Raw genomic sequence first — 20,647 nt, 5'->3', positions numbered from 1 at the left:
TTTGATTACAATGGCGAAACATAAATATTTTCAAATTTAAGGCAGCGAAGAAATGTTTTGATCTTCCAAGAACTGCACACGAAAAATACAAATCAAGTATGTTCTAAATATGACAAGAATAAAAAACTTAAACAAAAGCGAGAGCCTTACTTAAAATTAAACATTATTTTAACATATACTTCATCCCAAGGTGGGATTTACAGAGTACATTGCTCTAAATATCCTATCCTCCAAGGATGCATTCTTTGAACAATTATGGCTAACAAAAGCAATGTGATGTTACAATAGAAATACAAATTTGTAACAATGAAGGACCCAACCGTGCAAGCTTATACCACCATTTAGTTCAGTTGAGTAAGAGGCGAACGTGGAATAAGAGATGGTTTCAACTCCTTTACATCAGAAGATTCGTATGGGTTGTTTTCCCGGAATTCCTCAAGCAGGGATTCCATTGGCAAGGATCGAAGAGACTCTATTGTCCCCTTTGTCGGAACATCAGCTTCACATCTTATTGGTGTTGTACCGGTAGGTTCATAATCCTGCAGGACATCAGAAACAACAACCCTCACATTATTGCATCAAATGCTAAATAATGTCAACAATGACTGTTTTATAACTTCGGAAAACAAAATAGAAACCGAGTTTACATACCCTGAATTGCTGTTGAAAAGTTTCGCTTGCTCTGTGTTCAATCGAAGCAGCTTGGCCATCGTGATCCTCTCGTAGCGTCTCAAGTGTATTTGCATGAGTTCTCACCACATTTAATACGCCAGATATGGAATCCCGTTCTTGTGCTGAAGTGACTGCAAAAAATGTAATCCAAGAAAAAAAAGGATAAATACATACACAAACACATTTTGATAGAAAAAGGTGAGATCTTGGCATTACATTCACTTAAAGAAAATAATCATGATCAAACAACCCAAGTCTCAGACGTAAATTTGCGGGATATTGCTAATCAAAGGACCATGATACGAATCATAACTCACCATCAAACTGCTCAATAAGCTCCTCACTATTCTTTGCCACATCTTCTTCTGCTGAAATTCGTGCACAATTGACCTCAACGACATGTTGCTCATTGCCATCAGTAGCATTCCTGAACCAAACAAAACGGCAACACCCTATCAAATCGCATGGACCATTCGTGAGGCATCAAAGCAGTAAAATGGCCCAAGAAAAACAGAGGTAATAACGACATTAGTGCAACACTCCCTCTTCCCGCCTCAAATTTAAAGATCGGCAGCAAAGAGAGGCTCATTATATTAAGCATTGGCTCCGCCATGACACACACGGTTAATGTCCAAAATATAAAATATGGTTACAGTGCATATGACTTGCATGACAAAATTCTCAACACAACTAAAAATCATATAAAATCACTACAAAAACAAATTTCCAAAGTTTTATGGTTTTTCCATAATAAGGGTTCTAATAATAGAATTTTAAGAAACATATATCATGATAGTTAAAATAACTAGCTAAGTCTTACGAAAACAAACGTCGCACAAAAATTTGTGTTGCAGCGGTATCTCAACTTGAAATTTTATTTTTTCAATTGTATACGGTTAAGAACGGTGGGACACGAAGACGTATAAAACACAGTGATACGTTATTCTAGAAAGGTACTAGTGCTTAGGACTCATTACAATCAGTTTGCCACGCACCTGACAATTGATTCTGTTGCCGAAATATGTTTGGTCCCCATCTCATTCACAGCATCATGTGTCCTCTTTGTATGCTCAAAAGCCGACTTAGCAGTCTTAAAACTAGGGATTTAAAAAAGAGTGTTAGATTGTGAGTGAGAGTATCCGGATAAAGAAAATTTGGGGAAAGAACACTTACCTCTGCTGCATGAGCACCTCCATACGGCAATGCCTAGCAGCAGAAAAATCCGAAGTGTCTTTTGCATCCTTTTCTGCTTGCACGCAAAAGGCCTGCCATTTCCTTTTAGCATTGGTAACAATATCTCCCATTGAAGACAAATGTCCATCCAAGAAGGACTTGTTCTTCATTCCGCTTTCCCTAAGATCAACAAGCTTTGAGTCTACCTGCAAGCCGAACATCATTTGATTTCTATATGAACGACAAACTAAACTGACAGGAACATAAAATTTTCCGACCCTTCCCCCACAACCACCACTCAAAATAAAATGAACAATCCAAAACTGACCAGATCCATTTGTCGCCGAATGTGATCAGAAACTAAAGTAGTCATATTAGCAATAAGTTTCTCTGTATCTGATTTTGATTGTTCCTGCACAGAATAGAATAAGCTTTCCACATCAGATGTCAACAACCAGAACCATCTTTCAAATAATACTTGTTGGTGCAAAGTTAGAACCTCGTAAGCTTTTTTAAACTCATCAATGCTCTTCATTTGCACTTGGTCAGCCTGTGAAGCGTAGTCTTCAAGCTTTTTTGATTCTTCAAAAAGCTTATCCACAAATTCTTGAGAGCGCTCGGAGATATCCTTTATTTGTTCAATGCTGAGATTGAATTTCTTTGATTTACAATACACAATAATATAACAGTCAGAAGAAGATAAAAAACCATCAGTCTGAACAGAAAAAAGAAATAATAACAGTTTTGTACAGGACAGAAAAGAGAAAAGCATAACACGTGACGATTTAGTTTAGAACTAACAGAAGGAAAACTTGAAGCACGTACATTTCGTAACTCGCTCGCAAAAACTGCCAATTCACCCTGCTGAGTTGAAAGGGAACCCTGAAGATCATCAAATATTGAACCAGCTTCGGTAGCCTCGGATGCAAGAAACTAATTTATCACGAATTATAGATTTATATTAGTACTAGCAATGAAAAGCTTAGAAAAAAGAGCACACCACTAGCTAAAAGTTGAAACAAGTAAAACATACTTTTTCTATTGAATCGCCATTGGAGGATATAACAGAAGTAAGTTCCTCAAAGGCAGCATCAGAGTTCGCTTTATGCAAGCGCACGACATTTTGTACTGCCTCGATATGAGATATATACAAGGACCTCAGAGATGTCACTTTCTTTTTAAAATCAACAACGGCCTACAATAAACAAAGAGGAATTAGAGGATTTAGAGATAAAATATAACAAGACACACAAAAATACGGGGAAAGCAAGGATTTCAATGAAGTGGATAAGACCATGAAAGAAAGACAAACAACAATATTGGATTCTTTATGTACCCACCTTATCATGAACGTCCAAAAACGAATGACAGAGCTTCTTCACACCTTCCAGATGTTCATTCTGTTCAGACAATGACGTTGCAACAGTGCTGCACAGAGAACCAACTTGCTGAGCGAGCTCCGCCTGGTAATTGTTCACTACAGTTCTGTTATTTGAGTTCAACTTATCTTCTCTGCCTATAAATTAACAAACAGGTAAACAAGTTAATAGATACAACTTCAATTCTTAGTCAACAAAAACAGAGCAAAGAATAAGTCATACCAATTTTCAAAAATAACGAAGCATTATCCTGAAGAGATTTCTCCAAATCAGCACGTAAAACACATGCTTGATGATGCAGTGCATTTTCTGTCACACATAATTAACATAATCTAAGAGGACTATTAAACAAGAAACAGGGATAGAACATGATCATGTGTTTGGCATACCTGCTTTTCTCTGCTCAGAAATGATGAAGTCTTTCTCTTTCAAAGTGTACTGACATTTTTTTAATTCTTCCTCTCTGTTGGCAAGCAATTTGCTAGTCTTGTTCAAGTTTTTCTGTGTGGTTTATCACAATTTCCCTATAAGCAAGGATGTATATCTCATAAAAATAATGAGCACAAATTTTGTTAACTCACCTCGGTACTATCGAGTTTGTTGCTCAAATCGGAACACTGTTGAATTTGGTCGACTAATTTGTTTTGCAAATCCTCAAGTTGCTGGTTGAAACATAGAAAACAAGTCAGATATAACAGGAAAGAACAAGCAGGCACGCCCTATCTTCTAAGCATAATAGGTTGTTTAATAAAACAAACCTTTTGTTGCGTTTCTATTGTGAGCCCCATCTGTTCAATTTGATCTGACATAGCCTGAACAAAAGAAAAGGATGCACCAATGAAAGGCCTCAAAAGTGATTTTAACAACTATATCATAAAAATGAACATCAAACCAATATATATCTACCCATGAACAATATTAAAATCCATGCAAGAAAAAACGTCCAGGGATCTAAAATAAAATTATCTTCACGATCTGGGCACTGAAAGTTACATGGAACAATAGTACTGCTCTAAATGAAATTTTCATATTAATAAAAGATAACAGACTAATAGAAAGAAGAGAAAAATAACCTTCTTTTCACTCTCCTCCTGATAGAATCTTTCCTTTGGAATATAGACACCATTTTTCTCACGCGTAGCATAAACCTCTGATGAAAGTCACCAATTAAATGATTAATATCTTAAATAAGACAATATACCAAGAAACCTGAAGAACCCAAGAGATACTTCAGCAAGGACTAATGAGCCACACATTTCACCTGCTTTAAGACGTTCAATTTCACCATAAAGGTCTTTGATAAGTGTTGATTTCATCATTTTTTGGTTAACCTAAAATATCAGAAAAGAAAAACTAGGTTAAGGGAACAAAACGAAAAGCATCTCATATCCTGCATACCTTGTCCAAATAAAAACAGCTAAACTAGAGCTAAATAGATCAACACAAATCTATTCTTAAAACGAAAATGTCCCTAACAGCACTCGTTCAGTCCTTAAACAAAATGAACAAATCATGCTCATAATTTTGTCTTATATCCTACCTAATCCTAATACAAAAGAACATTCAAATCAGTCACTCTGTTTAAGACAGTTTTATCGTATACTAAGACAATAAATCTAAAACACAATGCAGTCAAATACTTTAAATATCTTTGTAGAAGCACTATGCTTGTAACATATTTACGTGAAATGTTTCAAAGACATTATCACTACTAAAGATGCATGGTATCATGGAGATTTTTAAACACCATGCCAATCACTAACAAACCTCAGGCTTATTTTTTATGTGTTTTGCCCTGTGTGCATAATCCAGCGTGCTCAAAGTTTCCTCTAAGCAATGAACTGCAGGAGACACTGTTGCAATGATGCATGTCTTGGTTCTTCCCCCGAGTGAATCACGCAGTAAGCGAGTTAACTTACTATCCCTATATGCCAACATTTCCATGTGAGCACACCCAGAAAAGGATAATGCTAGAGACTCAATAGAATGAAGCAGTGTCAAAGGCACAAAAAAAGAAAAAAACCTGTAAGGGATGTGACCAAGGTGCTCCACTAATGCATTGATTACTCGTCCTAAAGTAAGCAAACTTTTGTTAATTTCCCCAGCTTCCCTTGCACGGCCCTAACAATTATCAAACACAAATATAAACTTAATAGTTCAAAATTAATATGTATTAGGAGAAAGCCAGAGCGTACGCTGAACAAAGGGTATGTTCATGATAAATACCTCCCTGGCACCAGAACGAGATATATTCTCTGACCCAGCCAGATCAACCAAATTAAGTTTACCACATTTAATTAGTTCTTCTCCTTCCGGGGTTGCTTCCTTGATATGGATTGTAATTGAAAACAACGAATGTGACCGACTGTAGACAAAGAAAGTATTGGTGAGAGATATGAAAACATGATTCCACCACCTGTCAATTAAGGAAATAGAAAATAACAGTCACCTTGACTGCTTGTTCAACAAAGTTTCAGCAGTCCGTCGTTTAGCAGACCCTCTCTCCAGAAGCGTAAAAATCTCACTAGCACTTGTCACAATCTCTTCCTCCAATCCCCTTACAAGAACTCCACCTTTACCATCCTCCATGAGAGGCAGCTGTTTTTTCTGCTTCTCCTCCAAAGAAACCTTAGAAATCTCCTCCGGGGCAAGCAAATCAGTGATCTCTTCATTATACAGTTCCAAAAAGGTGACCTTCACACTATACTCCGCATTCTGGCCCTCAAGTGTGTCAAAAATCTGCTTGACAGCCCTGGGAATGACTCCAGCTTCCGGAGGTAACTCTCCATTGGGACCACTCTGTTTTAGAATAGTAAAATCAAATTACTAACATTGCTCGTTAACATGCGTCACATAAAATCAGCACACCTCATAAAATCAGAGCATACCTTGGCCCTTTTGCACTCCCCTTCCATAGTGTAGGTTTTCCCTGTACCAGTTTGACCATACGCAAAAATAGTACAATTAAACCCCTCAAGAACTTCATTAACTATCGGAGTAACAGCTTGTTCATAAAGATCCTTTTGCCTAGCAGAAGGACCAAAAACCTACACAAAGCAAAAGTGAACATATTTCAGATTTGCAATCCCCCTAAAACCTACTTCTCTTCTCACTATTTACTTTTCAAAGTGAGATTATCAAACAACAGAAAAGTGTGAGCAATACCTTATCGAAGGTGAAAACCCTATCGATGTGCTTGCCGGCGATACTCTGAGAGACGGCGACTTCTCGACTGTAATCATTGCAAGTCACAACTTGCGGTGCGTTGCTCCGTAACTCTTCGTCGCTGAACGGCCTGCGATAAATCAAATTGCGGGGTTAGAGTTGCAGAACGCAAAAAAAAAAACGAAGAAACAAGGAAAATGGAAACGTAAACGGCATACCTGCAACGGAGGAGGACCTGGACGTTGACGCCCTTTTCTTTCTCGTGGCGCATAGACATTTTCAGTCACAGATCCGCTTCTGAAAGTTCCTTCCTGTCTTTCTCTGTGTGTGTGTGTGTGAAAGGTGTGAGAGCGGGGATGAAGGGTGGTGAGTTTGAGATTTTTTTTGAAATCCGCTCTTCTCATTTCCCCTTCCATATATATCTACGGCTCAGAGTTGGGGGGTCGTGATCTAACGGTGTTCCCATCTGTCTAAGTTTTACTGTTTTGCCCCTGTCTTTCCCGTTTCTATATTATCGTTGGCATGTTTGATTATTCGACTCAATTGGACTACCCTAACAATCAGTCCAAAATCCTCTTTACTTTTTACACCTCCCGTAATTTCTTTAGGTTATAGTAAAATACTGAAATTAATCTTTTAAAAATTTAATAATGTCAAAAATATTATCTTATGTGCATATATAAAAAAAAATTTCGAATTAAACTTTTCGAAACATTTCAAGAAATATTGATCCTGTAATGAAAAATTTGAAATGCATTCAAAATTTAATTGACTCTGATTAATTTTAATTGCTTTTAATTAATAGTTTTAATAACAAAACAATTTTCCTGAAATGACTTCAAATTTATTCCAATAAACTTTCATTTTATTTTCCGTAATAGTTTTTTAGAAGGTTACGAAAAGAGCAATGAGAACGCTACATGGCACTCCGGAAATATTTATATGATTTTTTTAGATATTTAAAATAATGTATTGTGTTTATTTAAACTTTTATTTATAGTTATATCAATAATTTAATAAATTTAATATATATTTTTTTGTAAAATTTTTATTTTAGGTTGAGAAAGTTAAATCTCACTTTTATTTAAAATGTTTTTGAAAAATATAACACTAAAACGTTTTTTTTTCTACTTCCAAAAACAAAGAATTTACCAAACATGTCTTCGAGACTATCCGTTTCTCATATTTATTAGTTTTTTTTTTGCATAAACTATTGTTTGTTTAATGATCATTCATCAAATTTTGAGTACTAAATAACTATAATGCGTTAATTGCTTATTGTCGAAATATATTCATAACGCTAGTTTGAAAATAACAGTTTAATTAAAATATTTTTGAATAAAAACTTACTATGAAAAGGTTTATATAATATCGAATTAAGTAAACTTAAAAAAAGTAAAATCATTATTGAAAATTTAAAACTAATTAAATAGTTAATAAATTTGCAATTTCAGTTGATGCATTAAGCAGTGAACATATATACACATAAAATATGAAAAGTTAAACAATTAATATATATATATATATATATATATATATATATATATATATATATATTATAAATTAATGCTGATACAATTAGTTCCTTCAATAGCCATTTTGATATAATTTATTACAAAACATTTAATATAAAATAATACAAGTCATCGTGTAAAAGTTGGATTAAATATTTAATGATTTTTTGCTAGTATGATTTTATGTAACTATAAAATCAGAGTTAAATATCTTATTTGACAAAAGTTGTTCAATTCCTTTTTTACAAATATAACCTATATGCATGTGCCATAATGTTTCTAAATCACAGTCTGTCGATTTTATGTTTAGTAATATGTAATTTTGTATTTAAGAATTCATGGTAGAAAGTCACTTTATCAAACATACATAATTTATAATGAGTTAAAAGTGAATCAGTTCCAATAATATTTAAATTTAAAGATAATATGAATTCATTATTTCCAATTGAAAAAAAGTATCATAATTTGTCCAAATAAGAAGTCAAAATCAAACTACACTTAAATGATAAAAACCAATACATAGTAATAATTCAAAATGTCTAATAGCTTCAACCTCCACCGATTTGTCATCTCTAACATCTATCCATTTTTCAAAATCATTGACTTCTGATAGTTTAGGTAACCTTACATTCAAACACTGGTGTTAGTAGTGGTACATGAATCTAACCACTAAATGTTTTTTAGTATTGAAGCTAAATTGACCTTAGAACATACCAAAGTAATAAATGTACCTTATTTGCACACCAAACATGATGTTTTGTATCGTTCTTCTTTATATCTCCAACCATATTACAAAAGAAACATTTATTATTTTATATTTGTTTCTTTTGTAGTGAACCTATGTGAACTTCATTATTTGGATTCTCAAATTTATTCATTTTTGCCTTTATGTTTAAAAGTACGTGCTAAATGAACATTTTCACTATTTTATTGTTTTAATCTCTTATCTTATTGTACACAATATGAAATGAGCTCATTAAGAAACCATTTTTCTTCCTAACAATTATAAGACACTTTAAACTATCCAAACAATGAGAGAATAAATATCAAATTAATTGCATGAGTAAGTCTTCTAACATATAAAGTTTCAACCCCTTCAATTTTGAGGTAATATTTGACATTTTCAAGATGTATTATCTCACATTTCCTTTGCCATGATACTTTATGAAAATCAAACTCCGAAGAAATACGCTTATTTTTGCATTGTCGCTTTTTGCAATCTATTTTTCAATCTCAACAAAGAAGTATTCAACACTTGTTACTTTTTCAAATATACACTCTTAAAAACCTATTGAATGTTACGCTTAATGATTATTAGATTCATGTTATTTGAGCGACCCCACTTATCATAATATTTACTTTTTAAAGTGGTGCTTAAGTATGTAAGAGAATGAGTTTCTCAGTTTTAGTACAAGGTTGAGATCCATGTAACAAAAAATTATCTCCATGTTCAAGTCCTTAAGGCTTTGTTCACTTTAATGGATTTGGGGGAGAGTGATTGAAAGAATTTGAGAGGGTTTGAAAATAAATTTTGTGTTGTTTATTTGAGTGAATTTGAAGGTAAGTGAGAGTTGATTTAGAAGTAAATTTTTTTAATATGTCACATAAATCAAATTCTACACTAATTCTTACAGACTTTACTTCAAAAATCACTCACTTACTTCCAAATCTACTCAAATAAACAACAAAATTTACCTTCAAATCCTCTTAAATTCATTCAATCACTCTCTCTCAAATTCATTCAAGTGAACAAGACATAAAATTTGTTCCATTGAAAACCATAACTAAATTTAGATTCACACCTTGAAGCAATTGTAAGTGTATTTAAAATAAGAGAAATAATATAAATAAGTTCATATCATAAAAATAATAACAAATATGTTCAAATAATGTAACACATCTCAAGATACCTTACGCACTATCAATATCAATTTTTTTAACAAGAATATTAATTATTAAGGATATCTTGGTGTAATGATATAATATGTATAAAAACAAACCTATCGTTAAATTGATTCAGCACACATTTATTATAACAAATGTGTATGCAATTTAACCAAATATTAATCTTCGTTTAATCAAATGAACACTTGCATGGATATACATAAACATTTAAGATTATAAATAAAAATCAAAAGTTAACAATAACCTTTTAATATATATATATATATATATATATATATATATATATATATATATATATATATATATATATATCTCACACACATGTAAAGAAAAGAAGCGTGTGATCCAAATTAGAAAACAACTACACTAAAACTAGAAATTGGAGGAAAACTCATACTAGTATTCATGTAATTTGGGAACAAAACTTAATTACAAATCTAACATGTTTTTTATACCAATTATTAGATTTTACATTAAAATCACATCAATAAATAATAAATAATTAAACCTTAAATTAAATTAATAATTCCCAAAACTTTTTTAGAACCGTACGTAGAAACGTCCTTGGATTGACGATTGTAAAGAATGTAAATGACAAAATGTGGTATTTCTATAAACTAAATCAGGGCTATAATCTAAATTAACTTTTAACAAGTAATAAGATATTTCTATAAACTCTCTTGGACAAATTTCACATGCTCATAACATTAATATCGTATAAGTTTCAACAAGTTAATTACAAGCTCTTTCACAGCGGCCATGTAAATTTGGTTACTCAGTGTTTAAATCTGAAGACTTTTGAATTTGTACTTTATTTTCTTAGAAGGTGCGTGCGTGACTTATGCGAGGATTGCTTCACATTTTTGTTTACTTCTTCTTAAATTATATTGTTTTAAGTAAGTCCATCCTGACTTAAAAGAAAGGAAAAAGTGAGTCCATCTTAATTTTAATTTTAAATCACTATACAATAAACGAAATTAGAATACCATAATTTAAATAATTTTTGTTTCGTAACTGAACTTGTAAATAACTATTTGATGGGTTTTAAAATTAAGATTATGTTTATTTTCTCAATTGTGTTTGTTAATTGAACCTATAAAACATTCCTATATCAAGGTTTAGCTAAATATTTACAAACAAATATTTTTTATAAAACATTCCTATTATCAACTGTAATTGTTTCTTTAAATCCCATAAAAACTAAAGTATAATTTGTTCAAAGTTTCAAGTCCACCAAAAATAAATATCAATTTAAAATATATACATAGACACAAAAGCTTATCTTACTTATAAGTTTGTAAGATTCAGTTAAGTTTAAAGTTCGATTTTTAACATAATCATGAATTAAAAGGTTATAACAACGAAACGATACCAGCTTCTTCTTGAGATCTGGTTGTTATGTTAAGTTCAATTGATACGATGTACTGCTCTACTATGTTCCTGCTTCTCACTAATGATCCGGAAATGCATTAAAATTATAAAGAGTGTTGTTGCAAGATCATGTGAAGATGCAAATCAAAGTAAAAAAATAGATAGAACCGCAGACCTCTAAAAGCATCAGAGTTGAAGAGAAGAACCGCAACAATTGACTGTGTATTGAATCTTCAAAATTTTACTTTTGAGGTAGATTCTACGCGATCTGTTGAATCTCCCCAGAATTATAAAATGAAGATATATGCAACCCCTGCATCTCAGCAATATCTTCATAGTTTGTACAAAAACGAAGGTTTCTGTTTCAAGCCTCAACCTTAACTCCCGGTTGACCACTAGAAATGGATGATTTACTTATTTCTTTATTCAACTATTTCAATCTACAAGTTCAAAATAGTTTCTCACCAAATCAAATTATAGCCATCAAACACAAAAATCCTTTCCTGTTTATAAGGAGATCAAATCCTGCTTGATACGCATATTAATTAAGAAAATCTTGCGATTAATTTAATGACACAACTGTTACTGGATGATATAGCTGTGATCCAGTTTCAAAATCATTAAAGTAAAGTTCGAACATGGAATCAATGATGAAAATTGTGGCTTGGCCATGTGAAAGATTAGCTAAAGGCAAAGACAGAAGATAAACCAATATTAAAGTTCATCGAATCACTATTTTAAGTCAGATCTATTCTATCTGAAAATGTTGCAACAACACAACATCATGCAGAGTTAAAGTTAAAGCTATACCTATCTGGAGTGTTGTGCATTACATGTGCGTGTGATAATACATTATAGCTTGAAAAAAAAGAGACTCTGCGTTTCATGCGATTCAAACAAACTCTGCAAAAAACTTTCCCAAGTCAAACTTGCCGTTGTTGCATTCTATGGCATTCAGAACCTCCTCAAACGTGGAAACACTGCATGGAACTACTAGTCCATTCCTCTGCGAAAATCCAAACTCATTGTAAGTCTTCTCCAGCAGCATCTTGAACAAGGGGTGAGAAAGGTAGCGCGTTGGAACCACGTATCTTTGCCGCTCTTCTCCGACATAAAGAGCAAAAAACCCTGTCGGGGGTGAGTTAGTCACACATTTTTCTTCATAGTTATTGAGCAAACCCTCATGATGAGCAGGGTAAGGATCAGGCTCAAATCCACCTACCCCCTTCACCCTTTTTGCCAGTTTCTTGAAAGATACCATCTTTTTCCCTAACATGTTCAAGGAAGATGAAGGATAGGTCAAAAAACTACGAAGAGGAACTAGCTATTGAGCAAATTGAAGGGATGGTTTATATATATATATATATATGATTCAATTTGAGTAAGATAACCGGTAATTAGAGAGAGACAGAGAGAGATTTTTTTTAAAAAATGAAACTAATGAGTAGTTTCATACTTTGAACAGAGGACAGTCCAATATTTTGAATGTGGAAAAGTAATCGCATTTTTTTATTCCAACTTTCAGTTATCTTGAAGTACCTCATGGCCAAGCATGACCCTAATCATTTAAAAAAAGAGGGTCGTAGTTAATACTATAATACACTAATAGTCCAATTTTTTCCACTTAATTAAATTAACTCTGAAACCACCAACAATAACATCCTTGGTGTACGGCACGGTAAACACATTAATTAGCGTAACATAGTTGGGGTGGTTTCAGTTTACGTGTTTGTTAGTTAGTTGGCCTTTGAATGTTGCCAAACAATAGGTTAATTATGGCTATAAAAAACTGATATATATATATATATTCATGACATTCAATTAAACAAACATCTGACATTCGTAATATGAAAAACGATACAAGATTATAATAATACCGCAGGCGTAATAATCAGTGGTCCATTATTCGCATCAATTTTTGTTTAAAAATATAAATGGCTTTATTATAATTATTTAATTTTTAGATTCTTCTTTTGCATTTTATATTTTTATTAATACGTGCAGGCTACACCCAGATCGCCCTTCACGTTTAATCTCAATTCAAATAAAGATAAGTGACCATTCAACGAACAAATAGTTTAACTTATAATGTTCCAATAATGGATATGGACTTTGGAGTGCTTACTTCAAGAACTTTATAAATCCAATTCAATGTTGGTGAAATAAATAAGTAAATGATTTTGTCATAATCGGAAAAAGATGGAATAGGTTAATATATGAAGCTATATTCATCAAAGAAAAACACGATGAAGAATATGCGCGGAATCATCCCAATTATCGCATTTATATTTTAGTATAAAAATGCGTATCGCCAACTAACCAGACTCTTACAGCAAACAGTATGATCTGTACGGAAGTTTGGAAAAAATAAGGGGACGCGACAATTTAAAAGGAGAAAAAAATGAGAAGAATGAAGAGTGTTGGAGACGGCTTGAACCAATCAAGAGTAATATATTATTGTAGAATAGATTGGTTGACTAAGTAAGTGAAAGGCCTTAACACAAAGACAAGTGTGTGGAAGGTAACACACGAATTTGTCTCCGGCAATGTCACGAATTTGTGTTGACAACGATCGATGATATTGTACTTCATTCTTGATTTTTCGTACTGCATTCTCTTTGTGTGGCGTTAAAAGAAGGAGACTCGGGTCTTCGGGTGTTATATACCGTAACTTTCCTATTCTTAGATAAGAAAAATAGTCTGTCGATAGGCCAATGCACCATTTCGGGCAAAAAAGAGAATGTCAGGTTTTAATTTGGGAATTCCAATGAATTCAATTCGTCAAGTCCATAGTCAGGTTAGATCAATTTGCAGGTTAAGTTTGAGTTAATGTCTAAAATAACAGTTTTTTTTAACTCCAGAGCTCTACATTATCTATTTTGTGTAAAAAGTAAATAATTTTAGCTTATTTTCATATTATATTAGATTTAAAAAATATATAAAAATGAGTCACTTTGACAATTCAATAAATCACACTGTAAAATTCAATTCATTTTCAATTAATTAGTTAACTCCATTCGATCCATTTTTATAAACTAATATCAAACTGGATTTAAAAATACTAGATTGGGTTATTTCTAATTCTTAATTACTTCTCGAAACTATGGTTTATTGCATCAATGTTTTAAATATTTTAATGAGAAATTTAATATAAAGTGTTTTGGATATGAGTTTGAGTCACTTCAAATACCTATATAATTTTTTTGGGATGCTGTCTAGTAACTGTTCGTCTATTCCTTATTTTCGTTTTACCGTTTGGAGGTGTACCTTTCTCTGATACTTAAGTTAGCAAATTGTCCTTACGAGAGTTCAGTATAATGGTAATAAATGCACAGTAAATGTCATCAACTACCTCTTACCTTTGACCTATATTTATAGTTTTTGACATGGACTTGAGATCAGTGAAACCTTAACCTCGACTCAATCTTAACCCAATTATCTCTAATTATCATTTACCTTAATCTTGTAAAAAAACTTGTTTATTAACTTAAGGCCGGACTTACCTTGATACTGCCACATTCAATCACTACTTAACCATCCAGGTCATACAGTACATAAAGTAAAAATTAAAATGAAAATTAATAAACGTTATTTTGATATTTTTAATTGTAGTTGGATTATTTATGAATTGGATTAATATATTAATTAATGTTATGTTTCGTAATCTTTTCTCATAAGCCACTAATGCAATCAGGACATGAGAAAAAAAATGTTTAATCATCGGAAGTTCAACGTTTTCGTGAAGTTGGATGCTTATCTTGAATTGATATAACGCAATCCGATGCTAATTATATCAAATATGGTTGGAGATCATGGTTCAAATGTTTTTATTTGAAAATAGGATCTTTATCTTTTGTATTTGTATATAATTTAACGTACTGTATGTATGCACATCTTGATGTTCTCGCTCAATATCTTTACTAATGAAACCCGTCGTCTTTATTTAATTCATCTTTTGAATATTTAAATATAGTAATTTGTTTATAGATATTTGTTCACGAGAGGAGGATAAAGTAAAATGATATTCATTGTAGGTTCAGATTGAGGATTTTATAACTTCAAACAAAATTTAAATTAATTTCAATTCAAATATTTTGTTTAAATTTAATATTCTTTAAATATTTTATTTGAATAAAGTAATTCAAAAGTATTAAATTTTTAATTTTTTGAAAATAAAGTATTTCAATTAAAATATTGACAAAAAATATATTAGTATTAAATAGTATTTAATCAAAAAAATATTAATTTAGTGATTTTTTGTCCACTAAGACTAAATTCACTAATGTTTTTTTAAATTAAACTTAAAAAAAAAATCAATTGATGTTGATAAGAGTTTTAATCAACTGACATGATACGAGTTTTTATAAATTAATATAAATTGATATTATTTTTAACTTATATTATCCATAATTATTTTAATTGACATGAGTTAGTAAAAATACTTAATGAATTTTCATAATTTAAATTCATTATTTTTTTTTCTAAACAATGTATTTTGATATAAAATATTTCAAAACTTTCAATAAAAGTAAAATATCTTATTAAAGATATTTATTCAAACACATTATCAAGCTTTGTAGTCGAGTTAAATAAGTTTAAGGCATGAAACTATTTTCATAATACTTTTAACTAAATTAAGTTAAGCATCTTCGATATATGAAATGTAGTTGAATATGTTGAGAACACTAAATTTAGCTAAAAGTGTTATGAGCACAAATAAGAGTGAGAAACTCCATAAAAGGTTTGTCTACATTTGTGTGATTGTGTCTACATGTGTGTGAGAGGTACACTATTATATTTTGTGTCAAAAGTTTGTCCATGGAAGATGATTGCACTCACATGGGTTTTGAAGACATGTTAATATCAAAACTACTTTATTTTTCTCTACTCTATTAATGTAATTTACATATTAATCATAAAATATATCATATTGTTCGATTATATACTTTATTTTTCATTTAATTAAAATATCATCTAATAAAATTCTAAACTAAAATATCGTACATAAAATATCACTAACTTAGTCTATGACTGACTAAGTTGATTAAATACATTTTTTTTGCGTCAAATTATGTACTTATTTATTTAATAGTAAAACTTTGTTATTAGAGGATTTCCTAAAGAAAAATGATGTTATTTGAAAAATAAATTTTGAGTGCATTTATTTAATTCTTTTAGTAAATTAGAATTCGGAAAAGAAAAGACTTTTGAGTATTTTGATAAGTAAATTTGATTAATTTTAGAAGTAAAAATCAAACAGAACTTCCAAAATAAAATATATTTTGAGAATTGACTGAAAATATTTTATATTTTGCATTACTTAACTCTAAAAATAAATTTTCCCATTAAAGAAAATGAAACAAACGGGCCTTAAGTATTGAAATGGGCTTCCCCTTATTTTGGTCCGTGATTTTTTGAATAAGAGATCCATGGGCCTTGTTGCAATTAAGTTTCATTTTCACGCTCGGCTTCGAAGTACAAAGAAGAGGGAATATTGCAACCGAAGTTAGGTTTTGGTTTTGGTACATTCGTGAAGTGAACCAAATTTTCTTTGCCACTGTTATCTTTCATCTCATCACCATGAGCAGATCAGGGCAACCACCGGATTTGAAGAAGTAAGCGTTTCTTCCATTCTCTACTTCAATTTCATTTACTTTCTTCGTTTTAATTTTCTCAATTTTCGCTACACTCACTGCGAATTGATCTGCAATTGTCTTTTGTTCGAGGATGCGGCAGGTACATGGACAAGAAGCTTCAGAGTAAGTCTGATTCTCTATATGTTACTTCTCTTATTCTGTATCTTAACCTTTGCTTGTTTTGTTTTCTAAATCGAACCACGTGATTTATTTCGAGCTGGAGTGTCGGTGTTGTGTTTTAGGGTTCAGGGTTTATCGTTAAACTCCAAATTTCTCTATCTTTTTATTTTTCGCGTTGAATTTATTGTAGCTTAAGCGGTTTTATTTTATTTTATGAAACAACTGTGTGGAATGAAATGTGCTTTAGTCCTGTTGTAGTTTCAGCTACTTTTTTTTTTTACTTTAGAACTTAAGTTTTCAATGTCTGATATTTCAAGTTTTGTATTGTTTCTTTGACAATGATTTTTTTTCTTACATCGAAAATCATGACAATTGTTTGTGTTAGTCAGAGTGTCATTACACTTATATTTACTTCTATAACTGGGTTTGTGGGAACTTCTTTATTGGTTACTTTGTCAGTTATTCGTAAATATTTACTCATCAGGGAATACGTATACTTGTTTTTGTCTCTATCGTTTTTCTTTTATATATATATATATATATATATATATATATATATATATATATATATATATATATATATATATATATATATATATATGATGTCTATGGCATGCATATTTTATTATTATTTTTATTTTTACTTGTATTTTGACTGATGTATGTCCAATTATATGCCCATATGTGCTAAATTGAAAACCTAAACTTATTAGTTAAAGAGCCTCATATCTGGAAAGATGTATTACAATTGGGTGATAAATTATACTAATTGGTCGGTATTTTCTTGCAGTTAAACTGAATGCTAATCGCATGATTGTTGGTACTCTCCGTGGCTTTGATCAGTTTATGAATTTAGTTGTTGACAACACAGTGGAAGTGAATGGCAATGAGAAAACTGACATAGGGATGGTGGTGAGTTCTTTTGCATCTTCTTTTAAACATTGCTGATCAAGATATCGTTGTTAACAGATTATGATCTTGGATTTTGAATTGATAATTTTACCCCTTTCTGCAGGTAATTAGAGGAAATAGTGTGGTCACTGTTGAGGCGCTTGAACCCGTGAACAGAACCTGATCCCTGTTTCTTGTAAACATTTATAAGTACATTTTCTGGTTTTAATAGCTGTGTATTTGAACAACGTAGCGGTTGAGATTAGCTTGTAATTGGGGACCTTAAGAGGGTCATCTTGGCCACTAATTCAGGGTTCGTTTCTGGCTAAATTGTGGGGGTGACCTATGATTTTGGCTGTGACTTGACTCTATTGAAATGTTCGTATCTATCCCTCTCAGCGAAGTATTCCTTGTCTTTTTATATTATATTTAAGTCGGAAACCTCTGTATTTCTTTCTGTTCACCATCTAAGTGTAAACGTGGGGTTGTTCTTTGAGCTATTTGAAGTTTTACCATAACGCTTTTTCTAAGGAGTTAGGAACTATATTTGTTGTTACACATAATTTTAGGCTGATTTGTTTGAATGTGTGAAGCTATATGTGGTCACGCATGTTTGAATGCTTCCGATAACCATGTCAATTAATTCCTTCTTTATATTTGTTTGTTGAATTCAAGATATGCTTGGCTTTAATGATAGATGGTTCTTATTCATTATTTATGTTATTGGATAAATTGTCGTTGTGGATTTTACATATTGAGTCATCTTGTTGCTAATTTTATTTTCTTTCAGTCTATTTTATCTTCTTGCATGAGTCATGAGTTTGAGGAGAAAATTGGAACTGTTATAATTGTAAAAATCTTCCAAACAGTTATTTCTTGAGAAGTATTTAGCTTGGGTAGTTTTATGATCTATGTTTAATGTGTTTTATAAATTTACCTTCGATATTTTTACTATTGATATCATCTATAGAATTAAGTTCAGTACAACTCTACCCAATTGATCTTGGATATATTGCTCTGCTTGTTTGCCTAACTTGCAGATTTTAAGATGTGACCAATGTGGTTTGCTTTCTTGTAGAAATATGTTCTTTGATTACTATATAGTGCAATCTTGAGGGATGTATTTACTGTTTTTTAAAACAAGGCGGGGTTCAAAACTTGTTTTGAAAACATAGACATGGCTTCCACTTGTCTGCGCTTTTTACCCTTTCATCTTTAAGAGAGCGTTTCAAAGACGGAAACAAGTTTTGGTTTGCTAAAATTATATTATGGTCACGATTGTTTGCTTCAAACTATGATAACATTGTATGATCCAGGGTGTCTGGTTGTTATTTAATAATAAGAAATTTTCCAGTACCTGCGCTCTAGATTTATGATAACATGTTTTGTTCTTATTTTATTTGCATGCTTCTGGTGACATGGTTAATTTTTCATTTTTTTGTGCTTAATTTTTACCTGTGTAATGAAATGGACTTTGGAACGGAATTCCGGATGTTCAAACTTGACTCTCTGGTAAGTTTTTTTTTTCCTAAATGTAAAAGGATGTAATCGGATGAATTGAATTGGATGAAGTATGAAGCAGCTTGTATTTCAGTTTGGATGTGGGCGACTTAGTAGTATTATTCACTGCCAGAGTTTGGCTAAATCTACAAGACCCATTTGATGGGCATTTCCGAAATCAATGCAGATCCAAAAGATCTCAATGAGACAACTAGAAGTTCATAACCATGCTTGATATTTTGCATATCTTATTTTCCTAGTATCTGGCTTGATAACAACTTGTTAAGAAGCAGTTTGGTGCAATGCTCAATCAAATCCAAAGCATTTGTTGTGCTTATTTTAAAACTAGTATTTAAACGGGATTCTATAGGAAGTTAATACATGACATTTGCCTCATTTTTCTTTTAAATCTAAATTATAAATTTTACTTTTAAAACCAATTTTAAATTTGGTTATAGATTTAAGTCATAAATGGTTTCTAAACTGGTTAAAAGAGATCAATATTTATCATTTAAAGTATGATATGAATTGATTTCTAAACCTTTTATTTAAAATCTTCTTATTAGGCAATACGTGTTATTACCGTTCTTTTTTGAAGGTGAAATTGATGCTATTCGGAAAGGTCGTTTTTAATTATAAAACAGTGTTCTTTCGTATGCATTTTGGAATGGTAGCTACGCATGCATGACTGCAAACACTAAATTATCTCGTGTAGTTGCCCAATGTGTTTGGACGGGCGTTTAGCAAATTAACATAAAAAATCTCAAATCATGCAGAGGCAAATATATATTGCTTCATGTTGGATGAAAACCAATTATATTCTTTAATTCAACTGCAAGCTTCATTCAGTAAAAAAATATTTGCTCTGTTTGATTTTGCTGTAGGGTTGTAGCGTAGGACCCTAGGAGCCTTATGTGCTGTCTTCAAAACACCAATAATAGAACCATAAAGCTGTATAAATGTCCCTTAAAAAAGGAGCTAAGCCCTTTTCATGGAATCTGGACTCGGAGAGCTACGTATGTTTGTGGCAGCCATTTTGAATTTTAGCATAATCGTTTATGCGACTCCTTCTTTAACATCATTGTAGTTACCACATTTTTAAACGTCAAGATTATTGTAAATTATGGGTCTTTTTAGTAAAATAAAAGAGAGAATACTCTAAGTAGTATTCACAACGGTTTTCTTCCCTAAAGTTGGTTTATGAACGCAGTACATAAAGCTTGTACAAGCAAGTCTCTTTTCTCACTTTATATCTAAACTTTTTGCAACGGAACAGAAATTTTATCAGTTGTTGTTACTAAATGTAAACCCTTGTCTCGGT

The 20,647-nt window shown here is 31.7% G+C and overlaps 2 protein-coding genes and 1 pseudogene across 2 annotated transcripts; 1 reads left to right on the top strand and 2 right to left on the bottom strand.

Annotated features, from left to right (window-relative positions):
• Positions 1-146: 146 nt before the first annotated feature.
• Positions 147-6,760, bottom strand: LOC148193371 (kinesin-like protein KIN-5C). The gene is made up of 23 exons (XM_088099070.1): positions 6,608-6,760; positions 6,390-6,519; positions 6,113-6,271; positions 5,674-6,023; positions 5,451-5,589; positions 5,248-5,345; positions 4,992-5,148; positions 4,486-4,555; positions 4,298-4,374; positions 3,983-4,036; positions 3,806-3,886; positions 3,614-3,725; positions 3,447-3,533; positions 3,186-3,361; positions 2,879-3,040; positions 2,671-2,778; positions 2,345-2,503; positions 2,174-2,257; positions 1,846-2,051; positions 1,668-1,769; positions 990-1,099; positions 652-803; positions 147-539 (listed from the first exon to the last, which is right to left on the bottom strand). Exons 1-23 carry the CDS (start codon positions 6,664-6,666, stop codon positions 342-344), a joined length of 3,030 nt encoding a protein of 1,009 aa, XP_087955196.1. The 5' UTR covers positions 6,667-6,760; the 3' UTR covers positions 147-341.
• Positions 6,761-11,878: 5,118 nt separating this feature from the next.
• Positions 11,879-12,532, bottom strand: LOC148193370 (auxin-responsive protein SAUR21 pseudogene; annotated as a pseudogene).
• Positions 12,533-16,649: 4,117 nt separating this feature from the next.
• LOC148193369 (putative small nuclear ribonucleoprotein G) lies at positions 16,650-18,252 on the top strand. The gene is made up of 4 exons (XM_088098233.1): positions 16,650-16,794; positions 16,916-16,938; positions 17,726-17,847; positions 17,951-18,252. The coding sequence occupies exons 1-4, from the start codon at positions 16,760-16,762 to the stop codon at positions 18,008-18,010; spliced, it is 240 nt and encodes a 79-aa protein (XP_087954359.1). The 5' UTR covers positions 16,650-16,759; the 3' UTR covers positions 18,011-18,252.
• Positions 18,253-20,647: the final 2,395 nt, after the last annotated feature.

This window comes from Vigna umbellata, chromosome 9 (genome assembly GCF_029865625.1).
Source record: "Vigna umbellata cultivar VRB3 chromosome 9, Vumbellata_1.0, whole genome shotgun sequence".
NCBI lineage: Eukaryota > Viridiplantae > Streptophyta > Magnoliopsida > Fabales > Fabaceae > Vigna > Vigna umbellata.
Note: the sequence above shows the minus strand (reverse complement) of the source record. Positions and strands in the feature narration are given on the sequence as shown.

What these genes read in the sequence shown, in the direction of transcription:
- LOC148193371 (XM_088099070.1), bottom strand. Translation starts at nt 6,666, where the DNA reads ATGTCTATGCGCCACGAGAAAGAAAAGGGCGTCAACGTCCAGGTCCTC. An exon ending in ATGGCGATTCAATAGAAAAA is followed by an intron (nt 2,779 to 2,878) that starts GTATGTTTTACT and finishes GTGATAAATTAG; the next exon opens with TTTCTTGCATCCGAGGCTAC. An exon ending in GCAACAGAATCAATTGTCAG is followed by an intron (nt 1,100 to 1,667) that starts GTGCGTGGCAAA and finishes TGTTTGGTTCAG; the next exon opens with GAATGCTACTGATGGCAATG.
- LOC148193369 (XM_088098233.1), top strand. Translation starts at nt 16,760, where the DNA reads ATGAGCAGATCAGGGCAACCACCGGATTTGAAGAA. An exon ending in CATGGACAAGAAGCTTCAGA is followed by an intron (nt 16,939 to 17,725) that starts GTAAGTCTGATT and finishes ATTTTCTTGCAG; the next exon opens with TTAAACTGAATGCTAATCGC. An exon ending in AAACTGACATAGGGATGGTG is followed by an intron (nt 17,848 to 17,950) that starts GTGAGTTCTTTT and finishes CCCTTTCTGCAG; the next exon opens with GTAATTAGAGGAAATAGTGT.